Here is a 19,873-nt window from a genome sequence, read left to right as displayed (position 1 = left end):
ACCACGATAATCGCCGTGATAACCATGGTCACAGGGCTAATCTAGATGGCAACCGAGATCGCCGTGATGGCAATAATGATCTCCGCCATTACCTCGGAGGACGTGATCTACGCGATCGCATCAACTAGAGAGCCAACGATCGTGCATCCCACAAAAGCTATCGCCATATGGAATATGATACTACCACGACCCGCCGGGTTTGAAGCAGTTTACTCCGCACCTTCGCCAAGTTATATGGCCCAAGAACTTCAAGCTCGAAAAACTTCAGAAGTACAACGGCAAGGAGAACCCCGAATTATGAATCATGCTCTACGAAACTGCATGCAGATCAGCCATGGCTGACGAGCACATCATGTCTAACTACTTCCTAGACGTTGTTGGCCATGCAGGTCACCAATGGCTGGTCAGCTTGCCGGTGAACTACTTTGATTCTTGGCAAGAGCTCAAGCAAGCCTTCATCAACAACTTCATTGCTACTTGCGAGTAACCCGACAACAAATATGATCTGCAGCGGATTCAAGATTGGAAGGATGAGTCACTATGTGAGTACATCCGGCGTTTCTCGGAGATGCGCATCAAGGTCCCGTCAATCTCCAACAATGAGGCAATCGAGGCTTTTATCACTGGCCTACGCTTCCACGACGCCCTAAGGGATAAGCTCCTCCGTAAGAGACCTGAATCAGTCACAGCGCTCTCTACGCTACGGGTGATCGGTAGGTTCCCCTGGTTTGACTTGTCCACGTCTACGTGTGCACAGGTCACGCACCTCACACTCTGACCATATGGCAAATCAGGGCCGTACAAACTTTTTAGGATGACGTGTCGAGTAAACTGGTACAACTAAACAGAATGCTAACATGTTCTCACTTAGTTACACCAACATGAGTTTCAAGCTTAAATACGTTTTATACAAAACAAATAAGCTTCTGATGATATACAGTTACGTTATTACAAGCTTGCCTGAAGAGGCCCAAGTTTACAATAACACAACTACGTCCTTCTTCTACAGCTCTAGCCTATCCTGTTGGCTGGTCGGGGCACGCGGCACCTACTGCTCGCTGCTTCCAACATCCTACTCGAATCTCAGGGACTCTTGTACTGGTCGAGCTGAAGAGGATGGCCCCGCCGATGCCTGGCTGGTCGAGACCGCAGGCTTCGTCGGTTGGCTCACAACTGATGGCGTTTCCAACTGACTTGTTGATGGCGTACCCTGTACAGGTGCTGTTCCACCTCCACACATGTTAATGTCGCCAATTATCTTTGAAGACAGGTCCAACTGGGTCATTCGAAGCTCCTCAGTCTTGTCTGGATCTACCTCCTTTGGGTACCCAGCCTCCAGGCGCTTGAGATCAATCAGGGGGTAGTGGGCACGCACCATGCTTAGCACATGTTGCGCCTGTGTACTCACCCGCCTCCTTCACGAACTCTTGGAACCATCCCCATGCCTTTCGGCATCTCTCGACCAGTCCGAGCTGCGGCATCCTTAGCACTTCCTCTGTAAGCGCTGGGTCGATAAGGTCAAGGATGGGCAAAATGCCAGTTTCCACTTCCTAGCACCGGTTCTTCCATGTGTCCCGATCCTCGGTGATCTCTAGGCATCGCGCCTTCTAGCCGTCATGATCTTTCATCATGTTTTCCAGATGCTTCTTGGCATTGACTTTTAAAACTACAAACCACACAAGACATTAAAATTTCACGCCACGACAAGATAAGGCAGGCAACAGAGTGAGCAAGGTGGTTTGGAACACTTACTTTTTAGTTCCTCCTTCATCTTGGTTGTGCGGTCCCGGAGTTACAACTGGTCGTGCGCTAGTTTCTTATTGTCCTCCTTCAGGCGACCACACTCTACGGCCACATGGCTATTGTCCTCTTGGAGATGGACTACTTCGGCTTCTAAGCCTACACTACAGCTATTACTACCAATAATGCAACAACACGTGTCATGTACTTGTTGTGATAAAGTGACAACTTACTTGTTTTTTCCTGCTCTTTGTTACTGAGCTGGACGACTAGGTTCTGGTTCTGTGCCTCTTGCTCCGTCCTCTCCTGGTTGGTGGCTTCAAGTTGGTGGCGCAAGCGTTCCACCTCGGCCGCCAGTTCTTTATTGCTTGCTGTGATCCCCTCAATCTGGTCGAAGCACTTCTTTCGGTACCTTGCGGTCTTCATCAAGTCCTGCATGTAAAAAAGCTAAGTCAGACAGTTTGACTGGATAGCAGGATCAAGTGGTCAAGCAAAACATACCTGGACTTCCATCACCAGACGTTTTGCCGCTCGTTCAACTTTCATGGTCTCTTCGACCACTGGGATTTCCTCATGCATAACCCATTGGTCGTTCCGCCAGCGTGACACATATACATGTTGTTGCTTGTCCTGGGGACGGCCCAGGACCTCTTCTACTTCGTCCTCTTTGGCCTCTTCTTCTGGTAGCGGTGCTGGTCTGGAGTTTGTAGCTTTTGTGATCACTATGGCTTTCCCATGGGATGTAGCATCGATAAACGTGCTCTATGCCACCTTCGGCTGCTGCTCCTCGGTTTGGTCTATTACCCTTGGTGCTGAAGTGTCCCCTTCAGCAGGGTTAGTGCTCGGAGCACCTGTACTTGGCTTGGCTCTCCCCTTGACCAACTGCTTAGGGACTGTTGTCTGGCCGCTCGTCTGCTAATGCTCCAGCGAACTTTCTGCTATAGGTTCCTCCATAGCCGGCTGCTGGGCAGTTTTCTCCGACATTGCTGGCGGAGCCACGCCGCTCCCAGCTAGTTGGTCGGGATTTTTGGTGGACACAGACCTAATATATTAGAGATAAGTTCAGAAGACAACAATATTCAATATAAATTGTAAGCTTACATCAAGGTTACAAATACTGACAGCTTGGAAGCATGGAATAATGTGGCGAAGGCGTGTCTCTTCGGCCGTGCTTGCTCCACGTGCTCTGCGGGTGCCACTGGGTCTCTTTCTACGACCAGTACTGGCGCCGGGGCTTGATGTTTGACCCCTTTGCCGCTTGTCCTCTGCACTGCAGTGGTCGGCGATGCGAGTCCCACTAGCATGGAGGAGCCACCCTGCTCCATCGACTCCAGTTGCCTCCTCCTCTTTCGAGGGACAAGTCGAAAGATGTTTGCATCCTCTGTTTCATCATCTAACAATGTAAAGATGGCCTGACGACGCTTGCTGGCCGCCGACCGCTTACCAGTAGCTCTGGCCGTTGCTTCCTCCCCAACTCCGAGTACAGCCCAGTCGACGTCTTCAATCCCGACGCTAGTCTGGGCGGTTGGGCCGGCAACTTGCGGCCAATCCACACCAGGGGGTGGAGACACGAACAATGCTGCTCTGTCATGACCATTAATCTAGGACACATAAAGGCGATAACACAGTAAGTTTCTGTTACAACATAACACTACGGGTACACGGTAGCATAATTTACCTTTGGGGGAGGTTGGGCCAGCTTGAAAGCGTGCTCGATGTCGCTCAACCTGACATAATTTGGATTAGCTAAGTTGAATAGCTCTCTAATCCTAGCTTTGACTTCTATCTTGTCAAGCGCCTCTTGTCTGGTCCTCGCTGGGTCTGCGCTACCTTGGTACTCGTAGCCAGGATGTACCCTCCTCTGGCAGGGCTGGATCATTTGGCTGATAAAGTTCCCGACCACGCTCGGACCGTCCAGTTTCTTCCATAGGATCATCCCAAGAAGTTCTAAGATCTGTTCCAAGTGCTCGGGCTTCTCCGACCAGCTGTTCTTCTTCTCTAGAATGAACCCCACGTTGCACAGTGTGATCATGTTTGGCTCTTCACGGATGTAGAACCACTTCTTATACTAGTCGTCTAGCGATGTGTTCCAAGGGCAGTGCAAGTACTGGGCCTTCATCCTGTCACACAGATTGAGGTACACACCTTCGGCTATCTTCGAGCCGCCGCTTCCTTTCTTCCGCAGAAAAGATGGCGAAAGAAGTTGAAATGGGGCTGAAAGCCACCATATGCTTCACAAAGATGAATGAAGGTGGAGACAAGAAGAATCGAGTTGGGATGCAGATTGCAAATCCCAATCTCATAATACAAACAGAGCCCCTGAAGGAAAGGGTGCACTAGAACCCCAAAACCCTGCTTGAAGAAATCTTCAAAAACCACAATCTCACTTGGTTGTGGATCGGGGTACCCTTCTCCTTCCGGCGCGTGCCTTGTTGTGGAGTACTCCCATGATGACGAGGTCTTCGATGGTCTGCTCGTTGCTTCTTGACTTCCACCACTCCTTCGCCATGACTCTGGCTTTCTTTTGGGCGTCACTCTTCGCCATGAATCCGCCCTTGCTAAGGTGGTGGATACGGTGGAGGGGTGATTGGTGATGATCTCGGAGGTATTAGGGTTAGCAAGAGGAAGAGGAAGGCTGTGGCGGCGAATGGTAATGGGGATCGGTAAAAAGTAACTTACCAGTTCTATATTATAAATAACCAAGAGTTCCGCCATTTCGTCTGCCCGAGATTTTTGGAGGATGTGCGCACGCGTAGTAGACGGTTGTTTTCACAACCTCGAGATCTATGCCAATATATGCGCCCCTTCGTTATCAGTGTATGCGCCTCTTCGTTGCTAGTGTGAGAGGGCCCACACTGACGCACCTCCTTACAGGTGCCAAGCGACTGTTTGTTTGAAAGGACAAGAATGCAGTATGACGTGCTATACCCATCTGCTTTTTTGACCAGACATGTTAGATTGGACTTGACAGAGTAAGAAGATAAATAAATACACCAAATAATAGTACAAGCGGCATTCATTTCTTCGCTGCATGTCAGTGTCATAGTACGGGTCTCCGGTGGCTCGGGTGGACTCAAGAACAGAAGAATCATAAAGAGGACGCAACGGTTTATCCTGGTTCGGGCCAATCGATGCCCTACGTCCAGCAGCTGATGATCCTTATACTCAAAAGCACCCAAAATTGGAGGGTTACAACAGAGTGTAAAGAAAGCTTTGGTAGGGGGTTAGCTTGGTGCTAATCCTAAGGTTTCCTCACCACCAGTGGAGTCTTCCCCTCGTCAGAGAGGAGGAAGATGATGGGATGCAGTGGAGGAGCTCTCGGTGCCCCTCCTCTCAGTTGCCCTGCTCTCGGTGCTGAGCAGGAGCGGATGGATTGGAATGACCTGTGTTGGATTCCTCTCCCCTCCCCTAGGTCTGACCTTATCCCTTATACAACGAGATAGATCGTGTACATTGTGGTTTGGGGAGATGAGTCTACGGTCTACATGCGCCGGAGTCCAGGAGGGTCTTGCAGCGGCGCTCTGTGGACCGTGGTGGTGTCGTGGAGCCGAAGAAGCCTTGGGCGTCGTCCGACTGTTCTGTTCTGACACTATGCATGTCAGGTTGTGTTGGCTTGGACCGGCCTCCCCCAGGTGGTCCTTCTAGTGTCTTCTTGGTGACGAAGGAGGTCGGCTCTAGGGGTTGACGCGTGGTCCCGGGTGCCGCTCAGCTCCTGTAGGCTGTGGGAAGCTTGTTTTCTTGTGTCACGGCCCGTGCGTGACCCTGTCGCAGGAGTGGCCGACAAGACCATGCCCAAAGCACGACGTCTGGTAGCCCCCGAGCCTCGATGGCTCGGGTCTTGTCTTCTTGCGCCCGGGCCTTGGCTGGCGTCGTAGGCTGGGCAGGAGCCAAGGCCCGAGCTCTGGTGTGTCATCGATCGGGAGCCTGAGGCCCGGGCTAGCTCTCGAGCCCTGTGTGGAGGCTGCGCCGTGCCTAGGATCGGTCAGGTTTCTTTGTCGGAGGGTGCGCGCGAGCGTACCCGATGGGTATAACCCCGAGCCCCTGGGTGATTATGGAGGGGTCGATCGGGAGGTCCTTCGGTCAGAAACCATTGATCCCGAGGCTTAACATACCTATATGTTAGAATCTCGTCACAACCTATCTTATATATCACTCATGACAAAAGTTAGTACACTTAGGTTTCATCAATTATCTAAAATCAAACTAGGGCTTTCACTGGCCTGGGTGCGGCGACGGGTGGCCACTGGCTGCTTCCCGCCGCCATCCAGCCACAGCGCCCGCGTGAATGACTAGAGGCCGGACCAGCACCGGGCAACGTTGTCGGCCTGGCTATCGGACTCGTTCACCCACACCCACAGCACCAGCCAGCTCTTGTGCGCGTCGACCGCTCGTCGACGTGTCGAATCCCTCCTCCGTGCCGCGCGCCGCCACGGGGAATAGGACCGGGCACTCGGCCATCACGGCATCCCGCGACGCGTGCAGCTGCGTGGCACGCCACCACTCCCAGCAGGAAGTCCGCGCTGAAGCTGTGTCGGTTTGTGAGAGAGAGAAAATCGGGTGTTGGGATCGTCTGCAACAAAGTGCCCTATAGGATTTCTCAAAATACATTAACTTGATCGACCCCTAAAATTTTAGATTGTTTAGGGTGGAGCCAGAACCGCTAACATTTAGCAACCAAATACATCCTAAAGTACATGAACAGTGCTTCTCGGATGGATCCGCATAAGCCATGTTCTCAAGGCTTTGGGAAAGAAGAAGAAAGCATTCCCACCATTGGATCGAAATTTAGAGGCCATTTTCTCTATAAAAAAAACTTGTGCTAGAATTCGTAAAATATATGAGAGTGTAGGTGCGTGTGGTATATCTAGGCCTTATTAAAAGAACACATATATATAATAACGCTTGCTTATTCCAGATCGTATCGAGATAGCCCGCGGAATCTGCTTTGGACAATGACATATGTTAGCTTGAAACAAAAAGAGAATAGATTCTCCTATTACAGGCATGTCCGTCAAGTCATCAACCACCATGCTTGCTATTTCGTTGCTACTACTACTAACAATTCGTCGTGCCTACCAGTCCTAAGTTGATAAGACGAAGCCGGGGGGGGGGGGGGGGGGGGGGGGGGGGGGTGTTAGCATCGAAGGAAGAGTAGTACGCCACTCTCTACTCTTGCTGCTGTTCTGAAGATGATTAGATGAAAGGAGACCGCCTCCACAGCTAAAATAGCGCAAATGGTTACAGGGTTACAACGCACATATGTTTCGAAAGAATCAACGCATGCATACATGTTTCTAAGGTGTAAGGATGACGCAACAAAAGCTTCAAAAAAAATCTACACATATGTTGATAACTGCAAATTCAGTAACTATGTTTGTGTTTCCAGGGCAGTACTATGTCTACGCGATAATATAATGTTACTAGAGCAGAAGCAGCAAGGCCATATTTTCAGACAAAAACCTAATCCTACAGTGCAAGCAGACCAACCTTTAGGGCAGCTCAATCCCAACCTTCAGGGACCTTCCAATTATTGTCCTAGCTCGTTTGATTGTTTCATCGATCAGTGGTCCACAGTTCAAAGAATAGTCACAATTTATGGTGTCAAGCATGAGCACAGACTAGTAATTAAGCCTAGCTAACCAAACAGCATTATGTATTCTATTTCACTGATTGACCAATATCCAAGTGGTACCAGCTCTGATATTAAAAACAGAAATGCATCAGCTTGTTGTAAACCTTTACTTGAAGAATTAGCTAGAGCTATCAGTGATTCAGTTCGTTGGAAGTCAACATTGAGAACGAAAACTAGGACAATTAAATTTTCTGGATATATAAGCAACTTGCTTACGGTTTTTTTTTTCTTGCACTACGACTTTAATTTTTTTGATCAACATGTGACGATATGGGCCTGTTTGGCAGGCCGTTCTACAGCCACTACTACCGCTGCTGCTAACTGCTTTCTCACTCACAAAATAAAATACTGTAGGATGGCTGCCGCGCAGCGCCATCCGAACAGGCCGGCGTATATTAGGATACAGCAAACTGAATTATTGGTCCTGTTCGCTTATGCTGAAATTTAGCTTATGTCGATACTTATATTAAAATTTTGTAAGAGAAAAATACTATTTCATGACGAAAAAGTAGTTCAAGCGAACATGGCCATTATCTTTGAAACACTCAGCCTCGCAGTCCGTACTCTTTTCGAGCTAATCTCTGCCAACAATACCTAATTCTGCCTGACAAATGGCCCTACTACACCTGTACTTATCATTAAACATTAAGCAAACATTCTTCCAAACCAAGCAATCTGCGTGGATATCCTATCTAGTGAATGAATAGAAAAACATGATATTTTTTTGCAATGTGGTCCTTATTTTATCCCTTTATTTCACTAGAACCTGATATCACAGCATCATAATATGTTGTGTAAATGTTTTAAATCTCCTGCTGTAGCTATCACTGTAGCCCGCTATAGCCTTTTAAGACAGGATGTCGCTATTTGTGTTTACGTACAATTTAGCCGTTATATCTCGCTATAGCCCGATTTAGCTCTGCTATTAGCTGATTTAGAGGTATATCGTTAAACACCTTAGCCCGCTATTTAAAACTGCGGTATGTACTCCATGAAAGAATGAAGATAACAAAGGCGCAAAGTAACAGTAAAGAATGAAGATAACAAAGGCGCAAAGTAAAAGTAATGTGCGGCACTGCAATGGTATTCCTTGCTGAAACCGTGTGGTTAGGAAGTTTCCTGCCACCTTTTATTGATTCGAATGGAAGAAACTTCCTGTTTCAAAGGTGATACCAAAAGAAAGCAGGCTATGTCTGCAGACGGCTAAAGAAGGTAAAAGCTGGCATTATTAGATTGGTGCACTTAACCTTTTCATTGAAGGTAGGAATTGTAGGAGTAGTATCTCACAACATTACGTAATAAACGCTGTATATGTATTAAGTCGTAGCAATATTACATAACACTGTGGCCCTATTCGGCTTGCTGAAACTTAGCTGAAACTGGCTGAAAAATACTGTTCTGGTTGAATTGTTGTGAGAGAAAAATACGGTTCTGACTGAAAAAACAAGCCAAACAAGCCGGTTTCTGAGTAAGCCGAACGGGGCTGTATGATACTGCATATAACACAACATTAATGACCATGTTTGCTTGAACTTATCAGCCTAAAATAACAATATTTTTTTCATAACAAATCAATATCAGCGTCAATCATTTTTCAAGCCAGCCGAAGAGGATGAATGTACGAGCGTGCGTAATAGCAAAACAATATCCATAAAAAGAAAGTAGGAGTATCTTCCATCCTCTGCTCGTGCTAATGATGCTCTGGTCACGTGGACAAGATCGAGAGGTTCAAAAATTGGAAATGTCACGTCCCTCGACCAGAGTACGTACGGGTACGGGGCGCCGGTCGGTACCATACTACCAATCTACCATGTCTAACTCAAACATGCATGTGTCCTGTCTCTAAATCCCACATGAACGTGAATCATGTTCAATGTTCGTATTTTGGGATATAAAAACAAAGAAAACGTTTGTATTGCGACCGACATAGAAGTACAATAGCAAAATTATGTCTTACGGCCTCATTTGATGTGATCCTTCTATTCCAAACTATAAGACGTTATAGTTTTTCTATATATAATTATTTATTGTTTTTAATATACATCTAGACATAATGCAGATGCATAGTAAAAACAATTTAGAAAATTCAAAATAATTTATAATTTAGAATGGAGGGAGTATGTCCGAAAGTACAGCAAAATATCTTTTTGCCTGGACGCAGGAATTTTCCTCTCTTTTTATGTTTTTAATATAAAATTCAATTGATTCAAGAAATTCTAACACAAGACGTGTAAGCCACTTTTCTCTCAACAAAACTGGCTTTGTTTATGAATAATGACTACTTTTCACCAACTCTGAGCTTCAGTTAATTTTGGCTTCTTTAGTAAGGAGTCGCTTTTATCATTTAAAAAAATGTATTAGGAGCTTATATAAAATTGTTTCGGACTCGTGCCAAACAAGGTTTTGTTTGTTTATTAAAGTTTTTTGATGGGTGATATATATTTCCCAAAATAAGTTGTATCCAACATTATGGGTCCGTTTGGTAGGAGATTCTAGGAGAAATATTTCAGTTTCAAATTCTCTGGAGAAACGTTTCTTTGATAAACAGAATCATTTACTGAAACCGTTTGGTTGTTCGTATGGGTTTAGATTCTAAATAGAGGTACATATGGTGAAATAGACCAAAATGCCCTTGATACATGATGAGGTTTTCTTGAGTTGCTACAGGGTTAAATGAAGCATTTAAACAAGGGCCAAATACGTATATTGATATTCTTGTATTTCTTGTTTTGTTTTCTACGGGAAACGGCTAAAATATGTATAATAGTATTCCTATTGTATTTTTTTTGTTTTATTTTTTGTATGGGAAAACAGCCGAAGTAGGTGTACTGGTATCCTATTGTATTTCTTGTTTTATTTTTGTGCGGGAAAACAGCCAAAATATGTATACCGGTATTCTTATTGTATTTCTTGTTTTATTTTTCCAGGAGAAAACGGCTAGGGTGTCATGGGCGTGGCCTTGCTTGGCTTCACCGACCAGGGTACAACGGGCCAATAAGAAAGCATCGAACCATTTCTCGTGCGAAATCAGGTTTGAGCTGATTCATCCGTGTAGTGTAAAAAGAAGAATCGTTTCTCCCCGTTTCGTTCCAGAAGCGCTACGGCATATTTTCGTTTGGCAGCGATTCTTGCGTTTGAATGCAAGAATCGAAACGGTTCAAGCAATGCCAAACACACCCTATATCAACTTCGTAATCAAGTACCTCTCGAATGCTTTTCATTCCATGTGTCATTACTACCATGTTCAACTCGTCTCGCTCGATGTTGAGGACGATTGTCCTATTCACTTGGCTGATAAGACATGGCTGAAAGTATCGTTGGCTGATTTATTGTGAGAGAAAAATATTATTCGGTGACTTAAAAAATATGACTTATAAGTCAAGCGAATAGAACGGATGCATTTGGAGACACACAGACAGTTGCAGATTTACATACGAGCTCGCGTGCGCCCCAACGTGCGATGCCGTTGAAGCAGTTTCCCGTCACATTTGTGTGTGTGTCCCCCTGTCGCGGCGGTCGCCATGGCCGCAGCTACCCGCTTCCTCCACGTGCCCACGCCTCCTTCTCCATTTCCGCAGACGACTCGATCACACCACCGCCGTGGTGCATGGATGGAGACAGGCGTTTTCGTTTTCCTTTCCTTTTCTTCTTGATGACGAAAAAAAAAGAGAATGGAGACAAGCTTTGCCATCCTCCCCAGCAAGCCAACTACCCACGACTTGGGTGGTTGGCACCAAGCACGTAGCCACGTACGCGACGCGCAAATCGACGAGCGCGTATCTTGCAGCTCAAATATCCAAATTAATTTCATTTATTACAAAACAATTATACTTTTTTTAGCTTAAAAAAGGGGGGAAATGAGAATTATTTTGGCCAATTGGTGAAGTGGGAGGAAGGAAGCAAAACTGGGGACGGCGTTGTTGCTGTTGTACGGCGTGGGGAGCCTCGACGAGTAATTATTACGGTTATAAATAAATAATATAAATGGCGGATTTAAAATAATCGGGCTTAATTAATCGACTAATCCCTCTCTCTCCTCGTCTCGTCTCACCACCTCCACCTCGCGTCCTCGCTAGTCGCTCCCCACCTCGTCCCCTGCCTCCACCCCACCCTTCTCGCTCCGCCCCCCACCCCCACCCCCACCACCACCCACCAAAGCGTCGCCGGCCCGGCCGCCGCGCGCGAATCCCCAGGCCGGGATCGATCCCCCGCCTGCTCGCCGGACCCTTCTCTGCCTCGGCCCTCCTCCTCTTCGCGCCTCACTCTGCCTCTACACCCAGGTTGGTTGCGTCCCTCGTCTCAATCTCCCCAGCTGGATGCTGGCGCCTCGGTTCTTCCTGGTCCTGCGAGTTTCCCTCGCCCCCGTACTTTTTTTTTGTTTGCTCCTCGTTTGCACCCGTGGCGGAGTTTTTTGGGCAGTCCGTTCGTTCGTTTTGTGCTGTTTTCTCTTTTCACATGGGTGGGTGAATTAGGAGGTGAATGTGCCTGCAATACACGCGGGTGTAATTTGCGCGTTGTTTTAGCGGATTCCAGGTTTCCATGGCGTCAGATGAGATTTCTCCGTGCGTTTTGTTCGATTTCTTTGTCTTTTCTTTCTTTGTATGTTTTTTTTTGAAATTCGCTGACGACGAGATCACGAACTGATTCCCCAAGTTGCAGGTCCAATTCGCCCGCCCGCGGCGTAGGAATCCCGTCCTAGATTCGATCGGGGCGCTGCAATGCCGGCATCCGCATAGCTGGAAATCGGGCGCTGACGGACACCGGGCGCCGAGATGGCCCGTTCCGGCCGCCGGCGGCGGGACCGCATGCGGTGGAGCAATCTCTACACCTTCTCCTGCTTCCGCGCCCAGCACGGGCACGCCGGCGACGCGGGCCCCTCCTCCGACGGGGCTGGCGCCGTCGGCGGGCCGGGCTTCTCGCGCGTCGTCTACTGCAACAACGCCGCCCTGCAGAAGCCGCTCAAGTACGTCACCAACTACATCACCACCACCAAGTACAACATCATCACCTTCTTCCCCAAGGCCATCTTCGAGCAGTTCCGGCGCGTCGCCAACCTCTACTTCCTCCTCACCGCCATCCTCTCGCTCACCCCGGTGTGCCCCTTCTCGCCCGTCAGCATGATTGCTCCGTTGGCCTTTGTCGTTGGCCTCAGCATGATGAAGGAGGGGCTGGAGGACTGGCGCCGCTTCATCCAGGACATGAAGGTGAACAACCGCAAGGTCAGCGTGCACAAGGGTGATGGCGAGTTCGACTACCGGCACTGGGAGGACCTTTGCGTCGGTGATGTTGTCAGGGTTGAGAAGGACCAGTTCTTCCCTGCTGACTTACTGCTACTGTCCTCGAGCTATGAGGATGGCATTTGCTATGTTGAGACGATGAACCTCGATGGTGAGACGAACCTTAAGGTGAAGAGGTCACTTGAGGTTACGCTACCGCTGGAAGAAGATGAGTCATTTAAGGATTTCCAGGCAGTGATACGCTGCGAGGATCCCAACCCGAGCTTGTACACGTTCACTGGTAACTTTGAGTATGAGAGGCAGGTGTACGCCCTTGATCCGTCTCAGATACTTCTGAGGGACTCAAAACTAAGGAATACAGCCTTTATCTATGGAGTGGTTATCTTTACTGGCCATGACAGTAAAGTCATGCAGAACTCAACTGAGTCGCCATCCAAGAGGAGCAGGATTGAGAAGAAGATGGATTTAATTATATACATCCTGTTTACTGTGCTCGTGCTGATATCAATCATTAGTTCAGTTGGATTCGCTGTGAGGATCAAGTTCGATTTGCCCAACTGGTGGTACTTGCAGCCACAGAAAAGCAATAAATTAGATGATCCATCACGCCCTGCTCTTTCTGGGATATTCCATCTAATCACAGCTCTCATTCTTTACGGGTATCTGATTCCAATCTCGCTGTATGTTTCGATTGAACTTGTGAAGGTATTGCAAGCACATTTCATTAACCAGGACATTCATATGTTTGATGAGGAGACTGGCAATACTGCTCAGGCACGTACATCAAACTTGAATGAGGAACTTGGCCAGGTTCATACTATCTTGTCAGATAAAACTGGTACTCTGACCTGCAATCAGATGGACTTCCTGAAGTGTTCAATTGCTGGAGTATCATATGGCGTGGGTTCAAGTGAAGTTGAACTTGCTGCTGCAAAGCAGATGGCGTCAGGTGCTGATGACCATGATATCCCTTTACAAGATATATGGGAGGAGAACAATGAGGATGAAATCGAGTTGGTAGAAGGAGTCACCTTTAGTGTTGGGAATAACCGAAAGCCCTCCATAAAAGGCTTCAGTTTTCAGGATGACCGTCTCATGCAAGGGAACTGGACCAAGGAGCCAAATTCTTCCACGATTCTACTCTTCTTCAGGATACTTGCTCTGTGTCACACAGCGATACCGGAGATAAATGAAGCAACTGGTTCTATTGCCTATGAAGCAGAATCACCTGATGAGGGGGCTTTTCTTGTGGCAGCCAAGGAATTTGGATTCGAATTTTTCAAGCGAACACAATCAAGTGTCTTTGTCAGGGAGAAACACACTTCTTCGGAAGGCACAATTGAGAGGTTGCATATCAGTATTTGTTACTCCATAATTTGTTCCTTATCCTTATTATTATGATTATTTTGTCTTAATACGTGAGTATGGTTTCAGGGAGTTAAAGATTCTCAATCTATTGGAATTCAATAGCAAAAGAAAACGAATGACTGTAATTCTGCAGGATGAAGATGGTCAAATTCTTCTTTTTTGCAAAGGAGCAGACAGGTAGGATTTGTACCATTTTTTTTAAATTTGGTGATGCTCTTTGATTTATTTTTGGCTAAACCTGTACATCAAGCCATCTGCATTCAGATTTTGATATTTTGTTATTAGCTTAAAAATGTTAAGAAGCAAATTTTACACCTGATTACTTGGTGCTGTCAACATGCTTGGCTTGTTTATTCTATCTTTTTCAATGTCGCCACTTTTTTTGGCTTCAGCTTGACTATCCTTGATTGTTCTTTGTTCCCAACCGAGCAGCATCATATTTGATAGACTGGCAAAAAATGGAAGGATGTATGAAGTTGATACAACTAGGCATTTGAATGAATATGGTGAGGCAGGCTTGCGAACATTGGCACTATCGTACAGGGTGCTTGATGAATCAGAATATTCTTCTTGGAATGCTGAGTTTCTTAAAGCAAAGACCTCTATTGGGCCTGATAGAGAGTTGCAACTTGAACGAGTCTCTGAGTTGATTGAAAGAGAGCTGATCCTTGTTGGTGCAACTGCTGTAGAGGACAAATTACAAAAAGGGGTAAAATACAGTGTCTGACTTTTTGTATTGTTAAGATATGTTTCTTGGTTCCTATTCCTAGTATTATGCTAGTTACTGTTTTGAGTTGTTCTGACTTATAAGTTATGCTTTGTGCTCTATCAGGTTCCGCAGTGCATAGATCGTTTGGCGCAAGCAGGTCTCAAAATCTGGGTTCTGACAGGTGATAAGATGGAAACTGCAATTAACATTGGGTATGCTGTTTCCAAGTAGAAATTCTTTACATGTACAAGTAGCTTTTTGTACCTCGTTAGCACATCACATCCATCAACATCGTGTGATGTTTCTATTTCTTTTGCAGATATGCATGCAGTTTACTGAGGCAAGGCATGAAACAAATATGTTTGTCCATACCCACTGGTGAGCAGGTAGCCCAGGATGCAAAGAAGGTACCTTAACTTTTTTTCTCTTTTACTGTATAGGAAGCTTTAATCTAGACGGTAATTCTCTTTATGGTAGGCTTTACTTTCATCTTTGACAACTGAGCAGGTTGCAAAGGAGAGTCTCCTGTCGCAAATCGCCAATGGGTCACAAATGGTCAAACTCGAGAAGGATCCAGATGCAGCATTTGCTCTAGTTATTGATGGAAAAGCTCTGGCATTTGCTTTGGAGGATGACATGAAGCATATGTTCTTGAACCTGGCAATCGAGTGTGCTTCTGTCATATGTTGCCGTGTGTCTCCAAAGCAGAAAGCACTGGTAGATTTGCCTCTCTCCATTGGACTATCTGTAGTTTCTACATAAAGTAATGTTGAGTTTGCTCTCCTTCACTTTGTAGGTGACTCGGCTCGTCAAAGAAGGTATAGGACAAACCACTTTAGCAGTAGGTGATGGTGCAAATGATGTGGGCATGATTCAAGAAGCTGATATTGGAGTTGGTATAAGTGGGGTAGAGGGCATGCAGGTGAGTTGTTCAGATTATCATGATCTACCCTATCTAGTGTGACAGAACCAATCTAGTGTAGTGCTACTTTCATATAACATCAAGGATCGTTGACTAGGTATGACTAAAATTGGTTCTTTTCCTTTACCAGGCAGTGATGGCTAGTGATTTTTCCATTTCTCAATTTCGGTTTCTTGAGCGACTTCTTGTCGTCCATGGACATTGGTGCTACAAGAGAATTGCCCAAATGGTGCTGCTCGAAGCACTTCTTTTATTCATTCTATTGCATCTGATTCTGTTATGTTTTAACTTTACTAAATCTTCTTTTGTTGAATTGCAGATTTGCTACTTCTTTTATAAGAATATTGCCTTTGGGCTTACAATATTTTACTTTGAAGCATTCGCTGGGTTTTCTGGGCAATCTGTATACGATGATTGGTTTATGCTGCTTTTCAATGTTGTTCTTACTTCGCTTCCTGTTATATCACTCGGAGTATTTGAGCAAGATGTTTCGTCCGAAATCTGCTTACAGGTATATGATAGAACATGTAACTTAGTTTAACCATACTGCTTATGATAAACTTGGCATTTTTAGAACTGGAATTAAAGCTTGGTCCTGGAATGTGGTGTGTGTTTTCATGGTAAAAGTTTTTATTGTGTTGTGTCCATATCATTATGCTTCCAGCAAAGAGGCTAATGAATAAGCGGATACCCAAAAGATCATTTGCTAAACTTTGTTTCTTGAGGAGGACACTCCCATGGAACCACAATCATTAGCAACTGGGTGTAGATTAGAGAACTATACTGTACTCAGATGTCCATCAATTCCTTCTCCGGCTACTTTGCATGGCATCAAGTACAACAACACAATTATCTGGCATGGTTCATAATATATTAGAAAACTAAAAAGAACCATGAATATTGCCTCAACATACAAGCATATCTTAGTTCATGCTACTATGATTTGTATTGCCCATTTGTTCTGTTAGGCATGAACTTGTATCTACCTTTGCCACTCCTTTCATGCAAATCATTTGTATGAAGCAACATATTATTGTCGTTAAAAGATAGTTTCAGAATTAGGAATGATTTGGTGTGTATTACTTGTCCATTCCATGTTCCATTAGAATGCTATTCAGTATCTAGGTTATCTGCTTCAGGTATTCATTCACTGAAATGAAATGTGCAGTCACTTTTATGTGGATACTATAATGTTCCATGCTATTCAGTCTCTAGGTTATCTGCTTCAGGTATTCATTCACTGAAATGAAATGTGCAAGTGACTTTTATGTTGATACTATGTAAAAATACAGTGGTTTGAAATACACATTGGGTACTGTAAAAGATACCGGTGTTAGTTATCTCAGTTATGATATTATGTTGGGAAACATGACTGACTGTTTTTCAACACATGTCATCCCATAAATTTAGTTTATTAAATAATGTAGTGCAAATTCATCTGGTTTAACGTCTTCCTTAAATAGTTTGACTTGCATAGCATCTAGAAAATAGTCAAGGCACATGGTTTGAGGAACCGTTTAAGCAGATTGAAGTCACTTGGTAGTGTCATATTTAAAGCTGACCGAAGTTTTAAGGAAATGCAAATGCACAGAAGTTTGCTTCTTGACAACATTATGTTTGTATGGCCCCTATCTGTGGATCAAATCACATCTGTAAAAAAATACATGTTGCCAAGTAAACTTTTATGCTAGTTAATTTCCTGTGATCGTTGGTGATACTAGAAGACTCATGCATTGGGCCCTTTGCCGTTTGCACTGTGGGAGCTGGGCAATCTTCTCTGATAATCCACATTGCTGCTTCTAACCTTTCATATATATATATATATATATATATATATATATATATATATATATATATATATATGACATGGCATGACTTGCATGTTGCAGTTCCCAGCATTATACCAGCAAGGGCCAAAGAATCTTTTCTTTGATTGGTACCGGATCCTTGGATGGATGGGGAATGGCCTCTACTCCTCTCTGGCCATATTCTTCCTCAATCTCTGCATATTCTATGATCAGGCAATCCGTGATGGGGGGCAGACTGCGGACATGGCTGCGGTGGGAACTGCCATGTTCACCTGCATCATCTGGGCTGTCAACATGCAGATTGCCCTAACAATGAGCCATTTCACATGGATTCAACATCTCTTTGTATGGGGCAGCATAACAACTTGGTATCTCTTCATCCTCGCCTATGGGATGACATTGAGATCCCGCGACAACTACCAGATCCTGTTGGAAGTCCTTGGGCCAGCTCCCATATACTGGGCAGCGACGCTTCTGGTGACTGCTGCTTGCAACATCCCCTACCTGATACACATATCCTACCAGAGGTCGTGCAAACCACTTGATCACCATGTGATTCAAGAGATCAAGTACCTAAAGAAAGATGTCGAAGACCAGACAATGTGGAAGAGGGAGCGGTCGAAGGCCAGGCAGAAGACAAAGATTGGTTTCACTGCGAGGGTTGATGCAAAGATCAAGCAGATCAAGGGGAAATTGCATAAGAAAGGCCCATCTTTAACAATCCATACAGTATCTTAGGAATCTCGGTCACCTGACAGGCTCGTCAACAGTAGTTGCCACTTTGTTTGCTCCTGCAAGGCAGTGGTTTTAGCTTCTCTGAGCAATATAGCGAAATTCTTTTCTTTTTTCCTATTTCTTTTTTTTTTTTTTTTGCCCTGGGATTTTGTTTTCTCTCCATTTGTAAGAAATGTTGGGGTGTAATTGGTGGTGTTCACCCTAGTAGAAGCTCCAAAGCCAGCCGTGTAAAAAGTATAGCTCCTTTCAGTTGGGAAAACAACCTATTGAGATAGCTGACAACATATGTATATCTGCAATTTTGATTGTTGCCTATTGATGTATTGTAATCGATTGACGTCGATGTTTACGGTGGTGTTGGTAATAGTAGCTTTTCTTTTCTATCTATATTTGAATTTATTTTACCCGGGTTTGTCATGATGTTGCCTCACCTTGCCAAAGTTCTACGGCACATTTGATTTGGGTCACGAAGTTGTGCGGAATCACCCGATCCAAAATCCAACCTTGGGCGAGACGTTTGGTTTGCATCACATGATCGACACGTCCGTTGCGGAACCATTCCTCATACGGCGGCACGGCGTTTCCACAGCCCAACACCAAGAAATCTCTCTTGAGTAAAGTCATTTCTTTAAAAACATCGGACGACTTCGTGTCGGTCTGAACCAAAGATATACCTTATAGCATCAAATTTGTTAAAAAAGACACCGCAACACTGTCTGACACTGTGTATCATTGTTCACTAATACTTCATCAGTCCACGAAAGAATACAATTATGAGATACGTGCAAGTCAAACTAGTTTAACTTTAACCAAGTTTATAGCGAATATCAACCTTTATGTCTTCAACTAAGTTTATTATGAAAATATATTTCATAATCAATTAATGATACTTATTGTATTATAATTGTTAGTAAATTTTATATAGTTTTGGTGAAACTTCAAATCATTGACTCCTCGAAAAACGAGAATTGTATTCTTTTGTGGAATGATGGAGTACTTTTGAGGGACTCAAGTCATTTTGCTTGGTCCTTAATTTGTGCTGCAAATCTTCTAACATCTTTTTTGTAAGGAATCAATACAATTTCATAGTTTTGCAATTTTGTTTTCCAAAAATCAATTTGACACTTCCAAATTCGAAGTTCAAATTTAAATAAAACCGAGTTATAAGAAATGTTCAGTTCATTAGTAGACACATTACTAGGTTAACTTCTAATGTTAATGGCTAAAATGGTTCTTCACCAAGGTTTAAGTGTGCTACATTTTCCGAGATCGACGAAATCACCATATGCACCTCGTTCTCGATATTCCACCACAAAATATCAAACCAACTAAATTACACTCAATTTGCAAATATATAATGATTCACGACATATAAAATGGCACATGTTCAAAAAGTCACATTAAAAAGGGTTTCTAATTTTTGGCATGGGAGAGATAAAATTAATTAGCTTGGGGGCTCAATTGAAGCACAAGAAAGAAGATTGTGTTGTTGCTCTAGAGAAGATTCATGTGAAGCTATTGAGCTCATCTTATCTGGAGGAGGCAAAGAGCATCTCTAGTAGAATAGAGGTACCAAGTAATGTCTTTATTGTTCTATCTGTTGAAAATATGCCCAAGTTATAGTGTGGGCCTATCCAGCCCATGTGGCCCAATTAGCAATTCCTATATATGCTAATCACTGATTACCCCACCGATCAGAGAGCCACGCCGCCGCTCCTGTGC

At 44.9% G+C, this 19,873-nt stretch overlaps 1 protein-coding gene across 2 annotated transcripts; it reads left to right on the top strand.

Moving 5' to 3' along the window:
* Nucleotides 1–11,493: 11,493 nt before the first annotated feature.
* On the top strand, nucleotides 11,494–18,492 carry LOC136529695 (probable phospholipid-transporting ATPase 4). 2 transcript variants are annotated; one of them, XM_066522767.1, is made up of 11 exons: nucleotides 11,494–11,652; nucleotides 12,032–13,955; nucleotides 14,044–14,154; nucleotides 14,410–14,686; nucleotides 14,810–14,898; nucleotides 15,006–15,093; nucleotides 15,194–15,403; nucleotides 15,483–15,608; nucleotides 15,739–15,837; nucleotides 15,928–16,119; nucleotides 17,498–18,492. In XM_066522767.1, the coding sequence occupies exons 2-11, from the start codon at nucleotides 12,145–12,147 to the stop codon at nucleotides 18,152–18,154; spliced, it is 3,660 nt and encodes a 1,219-aa protein (XP_066378864.1). In that variant the 5' UTR covers nucleotides 11,494–11,652; nucleotides 12,032–12,144; the 3' UTR covers nucleotides 18,155–18,492. The 2 variants fall into 2 exon arrangements, with proteins under 2 accessions (XP_066378864.1, XP_066378866.1); XM_066522769.1 differs by having other exon boundaries at nucleotides 11,497–11,652; nucleotides 12,026–13,955.
* The last annotated feature ends 1,381 nt before the right edge of the window (nucleotides 18,493–19,873 follow it).

Source organism: Miscanthus floridulus, chromosome 19 (assembly GCF_019320115.1).
Source record: "Miscanthus floridulus cultivar M001 chromosome 19, ASM1932011v1, whole genome shotgun sequence".
In the NCBI taxonomy this organism is placed as follows: Eukaryota; Viridiplantae; Streptophyta; class Magnoliopsida; order Poales; family Poaceae; genus Miscanthus; species Miscanthus floridulus.
Note: the sequence above shows the minus strand (reverse complement) of the source record. Positions and strands in the feature narration are given on the sequence as shown.

Coding starts and splice junctions, on each gene's coding strand:
- LOC136529695 (XM_066522767.1), top strand. CDS start 12,145: ATGGCCCGTTCCGGCCGCCGGCGGCGGGACCGCATGCGGTGGAGCAAT. Junction 14,155..14,409: donor TTTTGCAAAGGAGCAGACAG/GTAGGATTTGTA, acceptor CCAACCGAGCAG/CATCATATTTGATAGACTGG. Junction 15,838..15,927: donor ACAAGAGAATTGCCCAAATG/GTGCTGCTCGAA, acceptor GTTGAATTGCAG/ATTTGCTACTTCTTTTATAA.